The sequence below is a fragment of the Leptonotus elevatus genome, chromosome 11 (genome assembly GCF_054856555.1).
Source record: "Leptonotus elevatus isolate MCC_2025b chromosome 11, RoL_Lele_1.0, whole genome shotgun sequence".
NCBI lineage: Eukaryota > Metazoa > Chordata > Actinopteri > Syngnathiformes > Syngnathidae > Leptonotus > Leptonotus elevatus.
This window is the reverse complement of record NC_141249.1, coordinates 10,645,454-10,660,164: the sequence shown is the minus strand read 5'-3', so window position 1 is coordinate 10,660,164 and position 14,711 is coordinate 10,645,454. Positions and strand designations below refer to the sequence as shown.

Genomic DNA, 14,711 nt, shown 5'->3' with positions numbered 1-14,711 from the left:
GTTCCGCAACAGAGTCTGCCCTCTGTCGCACCTTTAATTTAGACACAAAAGTGGTTCTTGTGGGGTTTCACTGCCTCAAAAAAGTCGTTATGAAGTGGGCTTCAGCAAACAGGGTTGTAATAGGGATATTCGATACCACTTTTTTTCCATTCTTCTAATTGGTAATTAACTCATTTACTCCCAGCCATTATCACTTAAGCAACCCCCTTTGCTCCCGGCTGCTTTACTAGATTTTGACTGATTTTGCAAGGTCCACAGAATATTGTGTTCTATTGCTATACAAACATGGAACAAGATTAGAGTCTCTTCTTTCATCAGGAAAAACAAGTATATTTGTATCTGATTCCGTTTTGCAGCAATTAGCATTAGAATATAGCTAATGTTCATCATTATTCACAAACCTGTTGAAAACACTGGCAAAAAGAGCTTGTTGCAACATGGCCCTGGTTGAGCTCTTATACTCTGCTGCCACCTGGTGGCCATTTTTCTAATAACTACCATTGCTTCAAGCGACCTCTTCAGGTCAATCAAAGCATGTATGCTCTATCATTTAAAAAAAATAAAACATTAAAAAACTAATAAATACGTTTTTGGGACCATGGAAGTATGTTAAAATATAACTTTTTTATACATTTTTGGGAGCAAATGAGTTAAATAAGGCCGGGTATCAATACCTAGTATGGGACACGCTCATATCAATAGTATTTTCTCAATCATTGATCAATAATATTAAATGTATTTGTAATCCTGTGTTAATACCATTTGCTGTAAATATATTATGGTGCACGCATAATGTTTATAAATAATCCCTGTTTCTTTCAGATGCACAGGCTGTCTAATGTTTTTTGAAGTAGCAGTTGAAACTTTGCCAGTATTTTATCACTGGTAACAACAAGATTATAAGGTGTTACAGGCAATACATTTGCATAATTAAAGAGAGGTGGCTTTGTTATCTGTTATCCCTCAGAAGCAAAATTGTCATTCTGTTTGGCTGGCTGCTACGGATAGCCCACATAAATGTTTCCTTGAATCCTAATGAAACGTTCTCTGGCAATGCTCTTAAATCAATCTCTGCATATACATCAGTCATTTTACATTCAAGTGTTGTTGGATTAAAAAGGAAAGACCAGCATTAGCCACCATTTAACCACTTCTGGTGAGCACAACTTCAATTTACAGCTCATGCTGTGCTAATTGTAATTATGGGCTGGAATCAATTCCTTCAAATTGCTAAGGAGTCAAGCTGCCAGGATTCTAGTCTTTTTTTTTTTGTCCTATACTTTTTGATGACTTCCTACATGGTGATACTTTAATTTGCTCTGTCAGCTAAAGGGCATAAGTACGTGGTCTTCATTGTTCAACACACTGAACAATAGCTTTAGCGTCTGTACAAAACAACCAAATAGGAGAAATTGAGGGCCACTTTAGTTTTTTCAGTGTGTTGTTTTTGCCTGCATGTTTTACGTCCTTAACATCAACTGCTGCCAGTTTGCCACTGCTGGAAAAGCGTAATAGTCTTTGACAAACTCCTTTTCATGATGTGTCAAAGCTTTGAATGGAGGTGAAAGGAGCCTTGCGTGTGTATTTCTGGGTGGTTGTGCTTTCAATCTGAATGAGGAGATGGCAGACTAGTTTAATGTTGACTCAAAAAAGAGACCAGCTCACTTGGAGACTACCGGCATCAAGATTTCACCATGGGACATCGCTTGACATAGAGGAAGGTCTAATAAAGTGGTTTAAGTCAGAGTTCGTCATTCTGTAAGCAAAGCTCTGAAAGTTGATGAGGCAGCCACAGTAAAGATAGTGGATACAACATGCCTGCTCTGTGGGGTATGTAATGGATTATGACAGGAGTCATTCCTTAAAAGTTAAAGAGGTTCGGTTCAAAATGCAGATACAGGAAACAATAATAATGCATAGCATACATTTTAATGTAGTCCAAAACAAATGATTGTCACATAAAATAATAACTATAGATAGACCTTTGTGTTTTTTTTTGTTTGTTTTTTTAGGCTCAATGCCGATACTGATTATTAGTAGTCAAGGAGGCTGATAACCGGTACTTGGAGCCAATATTAATTTTAACTAAAACATATAAACATATTTTTCATTGAACAACTTATTGAGATGTGCAAAATATTGGAGGTTTTTTGTTCTTTCTTTCTTCAAAATCTTTAGTCAATAAACATATATGTTTTTAAATTAATTCAATTAGCCAGTCATTAGCATCTCTTAAAAAGGTAAATCGAAACTTAAGCAAATAAACAGCTCCGTATTGTTTTCTACAGAAAATATAGTTTTCCCCCCAAAAAATTTATTTTAGTTTTAAAGTTAAAGTTTTAAAGCAGAGCATTCCCAGGGTCAGCATCTCTTAAAAACGTAACTAAAAATTTAAATAATAAATAGTTCCCTGACGTTAACTCAGTTTTAAATTGATCTATTTTCGACCGTATGATTCTTCAAAAAGGCTGATCAAAATTCTGAATATTGCCCATTAATAATACAAGCAGGAACAAACTAAGTAAAAAGTAACATTTAGAATTGCACAAAAATTTAGAGATGTTTGCTTCATTGTGATTTTTAGATATGATTCGAATGGATGGGCCTTCAGTCGCAGGATGCAAAATGGCCGATAGTGATGGTCACTATCATTTTGGCTGTTAGCTAGCAAATCAGTGCATAAGATAGAAGTAGACTATGAAAGTAACAGATAATAAAATGGCATTATCTATTAAATTAATCTCAACAAATTGTTGCTTTTTATTATGAGTGTTCATGTACAGTGTTTACTATTGTGATGCCCAGAAAAGACCACCATAAAAAGTTTCACAAGTTAAATTATCAATGTCATCGAAATAATAAAATGTCTCCAACTGCGATGATCTGAGATGTAATAACTTCTAAAATCCTATAATCAACATTTGTCATGTAAGAAAGTGTTCATTTCTGCAGGATGTTCAATATAATTCCAATTTCTCACTCAAGCTATACATGTGTGTTGATTTCATAACACAGCACAGCATAAAAACAATTTATTGTCATGTAAAGTAGTACGCATCTGAGCTGTTCCACCTTCCTTTTCAAGGCTTCATACGTGAGACCCCAAGGAATAACTCGATGGCTGAAGAGGGTATTGAAGTGCTGCTTAGTGTCAGGATGACAAACATTTGTGCTGTCCTTGACACCTCTCTCCTCCCCCTTGACATTTTCTGTGCGTGTGGGTGAGAAATAAAGGCTTAATGTGTTGGCATTGTGCTCAATTTTCAGGATTATCAAGGGCCAGGGCATCGACATCAAGAGCCTCAGTTCCAGATCAGTCCTCACGGTGACCAACATGACAGAGGATCGTTACGGGAATTACACATGCGTCGCTACCAATAAACTTGGGACCGCTAATGCCAGTGTGCCTCTCATCCGTAAGTACCGTTATACCGGATTTTCTTGATTTCTTGTGCTGGGGTATTGAAGAGTCTGGTGGCTGCCCAAGGCGCTTTGTGACCTCGGAAGCATTTAAACCGGAGCACTTAGAAACACAGAAGGAAGCCCTATTGCAACTTGGTGCCCACATATCCTCATCGGCATTGCCTTATTTTCTTGTTACTTTCAGCACCAGTGCGCGTTCACCCGCCAACTCTTTGCTTTTATTCTTTTGAAATCACCACTCTTGCTGCTTGTACATATCTTGTCTGTGTTGCTGTGGTTCTGCTTTGAAATTCAGTATTTGCATGAGCATTGATAGACATTTAGCTTCACGGAAAGATGAGCACATTTGCAGCACACAGGTCAGCGATGTTAAGCGGAATGCTGAGAAGGCAGTCTGACCCAGACCGCAAGAGAAGAATGTAAGTCAACCCTTTCATAACTTCGATACTTTTCCAAGATATCAAACTGGGTTCAAAAGGTGGAGGAGGCCAAAAGTCAAATTGCTAGTGCACAAATTGCCAGACTACATCACAAGAATAGTTATTACACACGTTAAGAGACTACCACACACTGCAAATGAACATTTTTGAATTGTATATTAACATACAAAACCTACTGACACACTTATGCCATAATTTATGACCGACAAGACTTCTTAAATCTTAACATTGTCACAAAGGCGTGGGTGAAGTAACGTGGGGATAAAACATATCTCATCTTAATAATTTTGTCAAATTACCTAATTGGAAAATCATCCATCCATTCTTTTCTGCTTATTCAACGGTTGCGGGGGCAGCAGTTTAAGCAGGGAATTCTCTCTCCCTAGCCACTTCGTTCATCCCCAGCCATTCCCAGGCCAAACGGGAGGCAGTATCTCTAGCGCGCCCTGGGTCATCCCTGGGACCTCTTCCCAAGTGGCACGTGCCCTTATCACCTCACCAGGGAGGCATCCAGGAGGCATCCTCACAAGATGCCCGAGCCACCTTAATTTGGAGTTGCTGATTCTCATGCCAACCACTTCACACTTGGTACGTGGAAAATTGCTCAGATACGTAATACTGAGGTCACAAAACTAGAACCCGTCAATGCCTTGGCTGCGCCTACAATTTATATCCCTAAAGGTTATCATACAAACAAAAAGTCTTATCATCCAATAGGATCAACAGGAATATGGCAAAAAAAAAACAGCAACGTTATATTTGATTGAAATTGTCATTAAAAAAGGTATTGGAAAAACCTTTAACCTTCCTTACAGACATCCTACACAGACACATCCCATCTTGTAGAAAGTCCCGAATGTTTCTCAAATAAGAAAGCCTGATACAGAAGTCAGCCTGGATGCATAGAAAGCCCAAACCTAGAATATAATTGAACATCCTTCTGCTCTATACGCCCACAGTGATTTGTCTAGACAGTGTCCATTAAAGGGTGGTGCAGATAAGTATATCCATTAGATGTTGGAAGAAGTGGCAGAGACATATGTGGTTGTTACAGAGGAAAATACAAAACTATGAAAACTATCTGGCAAATACTGGAATATCATCTTAGCAAGATCTACAATAATGTATCACTGAGAATTGCTCTGCAATATATCAGAAAAAAACTTAACCTCATTCGAGGACGACAAAACTTTGAATCAGTAGCACACAACAAAGAATGTGGCATGACCCTGATACCCTTCAAAATAGATTAATTTATCTTCCAAACAATAGTGAACTAAAATGGCATGCCAGATTGAGAGTCATAACAAGCTCAAGGTTCCCTGACAGGCATTGAGTATTTCATCAGAATCATCTTTATTCAGCTTTACAGGATTTTTTTTACGAGTTGTATTAAGAGATGTATTATGTATATCATTGCATGGGACAGCACACAAGGTGAACTCATTAGTGTACAGCTTGTATAACTGTGGACATTTACTGTCTCAACAAAAGTGTGTACACTCTTAAGTGAAAATGTCCAAATTGTCCCGAAAGTGTCAATACTTTTTGTGGTCACCATTATTTTCTGGCACGACCTTAACCCTCTTGGGTGTGGAGTGCTGGTGGATATACTCTTAATATGGGTTTTTGGACTGGAGACATAATTGGCCAGTACATGACTTTTACCCTCAGCTTCTTTAGCAAGGCAGTGGTCCTCTTGGAATGATGTTTGATATCAGTGTCATGTTGGAATTCTGCCTTGTGATCCAGTTCACAAAGGGGTGGGATCATACCCAAAGTACATACTACGAGTAATCCAAGTTCATTTGTCCACTTTCAGCAAACTGTTTGAAGACTTTGTAATGTACCGCTAAGCTTCCTCCTGGGATGACTACCATGTAGACCAGGCCTCCTCATTGCTGGTCCTCAAGGGCCGGAGTCCTGCAGGTTTTAGATGTTTCAGTCCACTGACACACCTGATTCATATAATCAGCTCATCAACAGGCTCTGCAGAAGCCTGATAACAATCCTGATCTTTGGAATCAAATGCGTTGGAGGATGGAAACATCTAAAACCTGCAGGGCTCCGGCCCTCGAAGACCAGGATTAGAAATTGATGTAGACCGATTTGATGCAATGTGCAGCGTATGGTCTGAGCAGTGACAGGCTGACTCCCCAACCCCTTCATCCTCTACAGCAGTGCCTGCAGTGCTTTATGTCTGTTTTCCAAAGACAACCACTGTCATCTTCTTTGGACGACTATGATGAGGCCTACTCTCTGGCCTTTGCAAGTGCTGTATGGTCTTGACCACTGTGCTGCAGTTCAGTGTCCAGTGTGCTGGAAATCTTCTCATAGCCGAGGACTTTTATATAGAGAGCAATAATTCTATTTTTCAGCGCCCCAGAGAGCCATGAGGTGCCATATTGAACTTCCACTGACCAGTGTAAGAGAGTGTGAGAACAATGACACCAAATTTAACACATCTGCTCCCCATTCGCAGCCGAGACCTAGTAATACTGAGTCGCAATACACGTGGGAGGGAAAATGTGGAATTGGGTCCAATTCAGACCTTTTCTCTTTTTGGCGTATTCACTTGTGTTGACACCGGTTTACACTAATTGCTGTGCAGGGCCAGTGCTTTATAGATGTGGCAGGCCACTAGGATTTTCTTGCCCTTCCCTTCGATGAATATCAATCAGGGCATCTTGCCAGCCGGCTTGCGCACTCCCTTCCCCCGTCAACGAATGACAAATGTGATTTGCCGAATAGAATTTGGCGTATTCCATTTGGCGTAACCTTTATTTGGCAACGATTAGGGGTGTCAGGCGATTCAAATTTGTAATCATAATTAATCGCATGCCAACAATAGTTAACTCATGATTAATCGCAAATGCTATATCTGTTCGAAATGTACAATAAAATGTAAAATAAAATATTTTTGTCTTACCATAAAACTGGGGAAAATTTAAACTAATAGAAATATGTCTGCATCTTTTAGTCATTGATACAGTAATTTCATAATTTATAAAATTTAGTTAAAATTGAAAAGATGTACTGAGATGTAAAAACGAGTGTGATATTGATTTGTGTTGAGATCATTTCTCTGCCACTAGATGGCACAATTGCATTTGTAAGACGTTGGTGACAGCTTTTCATATTAAGAGCAATCTAATATTTAACATGAAGTAACATTTTTTAAATTGTACAATACAACTTGACCCCACCCTCCATAATTATAGGTATGCATTATTATTTTTGACGCCTCTAGTAACAATTAACAGTCTGTGTGTGTCAATGCTAGCTACTATGAACTGAGATAATTAGTTAGCACCAAGTTGCCGAGCTTTTCTCTTGAGGGGCAAAAAAAGGAGCTGCCTGTTCGGGGACAGGGGCTTACGTGTTTCAAGTGGATGATTCACCCGCCAAATTAATTGAGACAAGGTGTGAGCATGAATAGAGTGTGGTTGTAGAGTGGAGCAACTACAGTGTTTTACAAACAATGTGTTATTGAGCCTCTGTTAGATGTGACCTGAAATACAGAATCCAGTTATCTTGTCCACCTAATTCGCCTGCCAAGCTGCAAGGAGCAATGCCAGTTAAGGATGGAAGAACAACATTGTCGAGCTAGGATGAGAGGGGGGAAAAAATCTATTTAATGTATTCGCTGATGAAATATGAACAGGTGAATTAAATTATTCAACAGTTTGCGCAGCACCCTTAGATGATAACATTGTCACTCGCAGGCCAGGGACTCGGATACAAAAGTATATTTCTGTAGCATTTTCTGTTGTCAGAGGAGCACTCTGCAATCCTGTTTGTGTATGCACATAGAACATCAAAAGATTGCCTCAGATCTTCAGATGGATGATCTTAATGGGACGGCGGCGAGGCCTGAAGGGAAGAAAGACGAAACCCTCAGCATAGTTTGTGGAAATGAAATCCTTTACGATCGCCCACAACTTCAGTTAACTCATTTTTGATCCCTCCATCTGTCTTTATGGCACACATTTCCTTTTCTGTCTGATTCTCTTATTCCTTCTTTTGTCTCCTTCCTGTCTCCTATTTATTCCATGTCATCTTCTCACACTTCCCCCTTTCTTCTTTCACCTCCACAAAAAGTGTCTCCCCTGGCTCCTTTTTACTCCCATGATCTCCACTAATGAAAGAGAGGACAATTCTGCTGTCGCCCTTAATGAGGAATGGCAAGCAATCACCGTGGTGCCCTCTCACAGGTGCCCAGATGCAAATAACAGAATCCAGAGGTGAGACCACAGGTGACTTTGGATAGCTATTTTAGAACCAGTCAATAGCCATTGATGAGCAAGATGGCAAGGGGAACGAGGCTTGCATATTTGACCAAGCGTCATACGTTGCTTTGAATTTAAAGTGGAAGCGGCACATGGCTGTTGTGTGGAGAAGGGTCTGATGATTCATTTATACTGTCAGAATACAAAAGGGTCAGTACTTTGGCGTCAGCTTTACACATTTCTTGATAAGTTGTGACATTGTAAGGTTATTAATATTCAGATGTCTAAATGTTATTAGCCTCAACCTTTAAATCAGCCCAGGAAAACACTTTCCATTATTGCTGATGAGATGAACTGTGAGTCTGGACATCGTACACCTCGAGACTGTCAACACATTTGCTGGGCTTGTAAAACAATTGTTGCAAGAAACATAATCTGGTTTCTGTCTTAAATGAATTACAAATAAAATGTATAGCGTTTTGGCTATGTGACTGTAATGCTGGCTATGTAAAGTTGTTTTTATTGTCAACATTTTGTTAGGGCTCAATGAAATGGTCTGCAATTTTTTGGTTTGTTTTTCACAAAATTCTATTTTCGTATTTTAATTGTCACCCGCGCTCCTCATACTTTATAGAATATATACAAGATAATGATTTTTTTTTTTAACACAACAGCATTGCAAAAAAAAAAAAGACGCTTTGAAACCCTGCCCCCACTTTTCAGGAGACCCCAAAAACGGTGTGTTTGTTCAACCATTAACATTGCATTACCAAAGACAGCAACCTATTTTTGACACTTTAAATTGGTCTTTTTTGTTGTTGTTGCAAATAACACACACAAACACATGTGGAGGCTGACTAATAGTATAGATTTTTGAAAAAAAATATGAAATTTACTAAATTGTGCCTTATGAAGTTTTGGCTCGACGCCAACAATATACAAGTTTGTAACTTTAGACCAGTCCTTCTCAAATAGGGGGGCGGGCCAGAAGAGCTCCGGTGTGACCCCATTTTTTTATTTTTTGCCATACTACGATAGATTATAATTGCACATCCACAACAGTAGGTGGCAGTGGTGCTCTCATTGTCAGAGAGTGTGTAAGGAATTAGAGCTCCTCTGAAGAGTTGTACTAGAGAAATTATACTATATAGTCACGGCGGAGAGTTGGGGTGGAGCGTGAAGCACTACAATTGACATGAGATATCAAATTGGTATGAATTTCACAGCGCCTTGACACCAGTAAATGTCTACATAATCACATGTACTTATGTATAATGCTCCACCTTGATCTTGGATGATTTTTTTTTAAAGAAATAACAAAAAATGTATAACCTTTGAACACTTCAACTAATTCTTCCCGTTTGGATCCATAAACTTGGGAGGAGTATGACGACTTTTGTTTTTTGCGACTCTACTGTGTGTGCCGCTTGTGATATTTCCGATCATTAACTGAAATTCTAAAACTGTAGCATATGTTTAATAACCAAAGCAAACTGTGTAAACAATCAAAAGTTATTTCAATGACATTCAAGAAAGAGCAAAGAAAAGCAGCCTGCTGATTTTATAGCAGCCTCTTGCTGTGCTTAAATCCTTTTGTTCCATAAACACACTGGTATAAACTGAATGCCAATGCTTGTCAACAAAGACAAATATAGAGCATTAAAGAGCTGACATAACATGTTTCATGTTGCATGTCCAAAAAAACAAAACAACTAAAACTTTTTTTTTTTATGAGAAACAAACAAAACAAAAAACAATGCTCACTTTGTGGGTGTGTCCAGATAAATCTACAGGGGGAAGGGCAAAACAAATTGTAGGCATTAATTATTATTTTTTTACTCTATCTTGTGTTATATTCCCACTTTCTTCATTTACTACAGTTCGATTTCCCATTTCAAGTGCTGGATAGAAGTAAAATTTGATGAAAATAAGTGAAGCTGTTCTCTCCAATTTTCTGAGAAGTCCTCCAGCTTAATTGTTCAAGCTCTTATCCTCTCAGCCCACCTCGGCTTAGCCCCATGTTGAGCTTTCTCCTCCTTCTATACCTCTGCCTTCATTTCCTCCTTCCACCCGTCCGCCCAACCGCCCCCCGCCCCCACCCCTAGCAGTAATCAGAAGAGAGTGATGAGGAAAAAAGTAGTAACTCACTTTCTCTCTATCACCGCCCAGTCTCCCTCAGGCAGGAGAGTCACTGCTGGCTACTTGTTTAATGAGCATTGTGTTTGTTTGTCACACCTATCAGTCAGCACATGTAGGTGTCATTCGGACATGTCTCCTCATCTGACATGATGTTGTTTGCTCACGCCGTGTGATTGTGTCTGAGTCAAGGAGAAGAGATGACAGTGAAAAATAAGAACTGTCATAATAGCAAATCATTATTGAAGCCAGGTGGGAAATGAAACCTACAGTTGCTTCGTTCTGCAAGCTGAACTCATCAATATTTGAACTCGCTCCCTTGTGTTTGATTTTGTCCAGAAATGTTGATACGGTGAATGACTTCGACGTTCGGTTGGTTTAAGTGTTTGTCAGACTGCAATTTAACACTCCCATATGTAGGGCATGTAAATGTGTGTCTTCTCCTAAAAGCAAACTAGAAATATTGCAGCATTTACGTATCATTTGAATGCCTGAATTTACATATTTAGGCAATCAAAAAGCCATTACCACTTTTTTTTCAGTCGCACTGTGATGAGGAAACGTTGCTGTGACAGTGTGCTCACGCTGCAACCCAGCGGGCTTTAGACTTAACACCCACGCCGCGACATCTCCTCAAGCAAGGGGCGTTTATCCCAGGATGACTGAGCATGCCCCGCAGGGCAATACACACTCTGGGCAGAATTAAAAATGACATAGAATGAATAATTTTACACATCGCAGAGAAACTAACTCAGACTTTAGCACCAACTATATATGTAATCATCTTAGAGGAGTTGGATCATGGTTGGAATACGATTTTTCTAATCCATTGTTAATGTTGTCCACTAGGCATGTGCAATTCTGGGGGAACAAATAATTGATGAATTATTGTTCACTTTTTTTCAAACCAATATCAGTGGCAGTACTCAACTCTTGAGTAGTCACCGATACTGAGTACCAATACCACTAGTACTTTTGATACATGTACTAATTCCCCTCAAAAACAAAGACCTATATATCCCAATATAGCATTTTTCCTTAAAATAGCATGATATTAATGGCACTTTTTTATTCTTCTAATTTCTAGTTCCTGATCAACCATCCCTATTAAAAATGACATGTAGGACCTAGTTGCAAATCATTTCAAACATATTTTGCAAGGAAAGATGTTGAAATAATGTTTGTGACAATTGCATTGCAATTGCTCATTTCGGTTTTTATCTCTTCCACCAGCTTCTTGCTGACGCTCTTTTTCTGTTTAACTCTATAACGCCAAACGTAGCATATTAAATACAAGACATTTAGTGCCCTCTATTTCATGAGTATAATATTTTTTTCCATTAAAACCCTGATGTACATGATCTGGCACATGCATTGCACGGATAAACTATTAGAGGGCAGTATCACCCAGCTGATGTTTTTTCCAGCGACCTTGCACCTAATACTACGACACCTAATACTAATATGTTTGATATGTCTATTTATTATTATAGTTTTGACAGTTATAAATGTACGAATTTAAAGCAGTGTGACCGGATGTATCAAATATGTCACAAATCAAGTCATATGTGGAAGTTGATATTCCCAAAAATATATTTTTTATTTGTTCAATAGGCCAATAAATACTCTATTTACAAAGAATCCGAATTTTCTCTCATATATTTCATGGTTCAGGCTTTATGTATGACTCAATTTTAGAATTAGGATGAATAAACCAAGTCCAATAAAGCACATTATACAGTTCAAAGGAAATAGTCCAGAGAAGTAATTAATGAATGAAATAGCTATTAAAACTTCATGAAGCTGTTTTATCACTTGGTGCATCTCGACAAACGCCTTGTCCACGACTATGTGCAAATCCAAGTGGCAGAGCTTGCCTGTCAAAAGACATGTAGCATACAGTAATGGAGCGACTGAGTGTCTGAGAGCTGGACGGAGTCATGCTCAAATATTAATCAGATATCCCTCGTCTGTCTGTTTGAAGAAAGAACTAAAAAGGAATTGTCTTCACATATCTGCTCCCGGAGGACTGGTTGAAGTGGAAGGATGTATTCGACCTGCTCCTGCGACCGTATGCGTTGTGGAGAAGTCACATGGATGCTGATCCCTACAAATGTTCTGCTTCAAAAAGGAATGATGAAATCAAACGAAAGCATGGATGGCTTAATTGTTGGTTGCTTATTAGAATATAAAACAACAAAGTCAGTATACAGCTGTTTAATTAGCAAAAGAAACAGACGATAGATGGAAGAAGTTGAATACTAACTTAATTTGTAATCACATTCAAATTAGAGCTTTGAATAAGCTCTTGGCTTAGATGGAACATCCTAATACAAAATTCAAAAAACATGGTGGTCTTTTTATTGTAACGTATAAGCAAGGCTGCCATGGCTTCCCTAGTAATACAAAAGCTCCTCCTCTGCCATCAAACTTCAAGGAATGAAGTAGTTTACATTTTTGTGGTAAGTACAAAGAGTTTGAATAATTGAGTGTGGGCACATGTGCCAACAGCATAGCTGAACAAAACAATCAGCGTAACCTGCACGTTGGTTACCGGTGAGCCATTAGTGACTGCACTCAGGGCCATAATCAGCACTTGTTATTCTCATTCACGTCAATGTAAATTGCTTACTTATTGATAATATATTGCTGGTGTCGGGCCAAAACCTCCAAAATCTTCACTTTTTAGGAGACCCCAAAAATGAGTTGGTTAATATATATATTATATTATATTATATTATATTATATTCTCATAAGAATCACTATTCTCATTTAGCACGATTCAGAATCCATTTTAAATGTCCCAAAATCGGTTTTATTTAAATTATTTTATACTGTCTTGCCTTTGTCTGTGTGTGCCTTTATTTGGAGCGCTGTTCATGTTGTACCTGATTTGGCCACCTAGGGGCAGTGTGGTTCCACGCGGTCTGATACACTATTAAGTTGTTAGCCACATTAGAGAGTAGAAAGAAAAAGTCACAATCAAGTTATTCCAATAAAAGTTGTTTTTTTGCAGTGGTGGTCTTTTAAGTGATAAAAGTGCCACGAGTTGCGCGCTAATTAGCATTAGCGAGTCAGACTGGAATAGATCATTACGATTCCTTGCACATCTATAGATTGAAGCAAAAACCATTGTCAATCAAATCATTTTTAATAAAAAATCGTTCTTAATTGAAAATTGATTCTGAATCGAATCGCAGACCCAAAAAATGGGAATCGTGAGAAATTCAAAGATTTCCACCCCTGATATATACTCATTAACATTGCGTCATTAAAGAGCACAAGCCATTTTCAACACTTTTGATTGGTCAATAATTCATAAAAATGACGTGTGGACTGACCAAAACTTACGATGCTTCGGCCCGGTGGCAGCGATATGAAAAATCAAATTTTTTAACAGTCAGTTTTAACTTCCATACAAGTGTAGAAATGACCAGTTATTATTAAAACATTAAGAAAAAAAAAAGATTGCACTAAAGCTGAACTTTAATAAGAAAGCTGTCATGCAATGATGAGTTACATCAAATACACATCAAACGTACTTCCTTTTTCAACCTAAACACATTTTAAAGAAGTTGAGCATTGTAAACAACGGAGGTGCTATAGTATGACCACTATGAATGTGAGCCTCTCTACTTCCTATAACTTTGAGTCTTTTTTCGCTTTGAGAATTTTCCCGTGACATCATGTACCTCTAGACACGGCCGTCCGTGGCCGCCATGCTGGTGGTACACAGCAAGTTTCGTAGAGTAAATTTTACTCTAAAAAGACTATATTATGTACCACTTTGAATAGAGTGAACTTTTACACTTAGAAAGAGTAAAATACAAACAACAATAAAACGCTCAAGGGTTGAGGAACGATCCTACAACCTTCAGTATGGAAGACAGCCACTCTACCACTTGAGCTATGCTAGACTTATCGTTAGCTAACATTGCTGACGTGTCCCAAAGGAGACCAAAAATGGAGGTATATGAGGATTCCACCTGATACCTGCGATATGACACCGAGTAGGAGTGGCATGGTTTAGTGGTTAGGTTGGCTGTCTCCCAACTTGAAGGTTCTGTGACTGTTCCTCAACTGTTGCTGTTTTGTGTCTGTGAGCGTGTGTGCGTGTGTGAATATTTTACTCTCTTCCGAGTACAAAGTTGACTCTGTTTAGACTGGGACCGAATATATATATCTTTTTCAGGGTAAAATGAACGCTACAAAATTTACTGTGTATGCGTATTGTTTTGTTGCGGTGCTTTCTGAATGTTTCAATAGATACATTTGGTAGCTTAAGTGAAGAAATGGTGAATTACTGTGCAGTGTTAGGTTGTAGCAATACATATGGGAGGAACAAAGTCTCATTTCATCGTTTACTGGCAACAATTTTGAATCTGGACGAGAAAGCTAAACACTTGTCAAGGAAAAGACGGACATTGTGATTTTCATGAATCAGCAGATCTGATCAGACCTGATACCTAGTCCGAACATCCAT

The 14,711-nt window shown here is 38.6% G+C and overlaps 1 protein-coding gene across 2 annotated transcripts in view; it reads left to right on the top strand.

Moving 5' to 3' along the window:
* negr1 (neuronal growth regulator 1) overlaps positions 1–14,711 on the top strand; it is a 154,316-nt gene that overhangs the window by 100,900 nt on the left and 38,705 nt on the right. For both annotated transcript variants that reach the window (XM_086089000.1, XM_086089001.1), the window contains exon 6: positions 3,268–3,416. In XM_086089000.1, the coding sequence (XP_085945126.1) occupies positions 3,268–3,416 (149 nt within the window). The remainder of the gene's footprint in view (positions 1–3,267; positions 3,417–14,711) is intronic.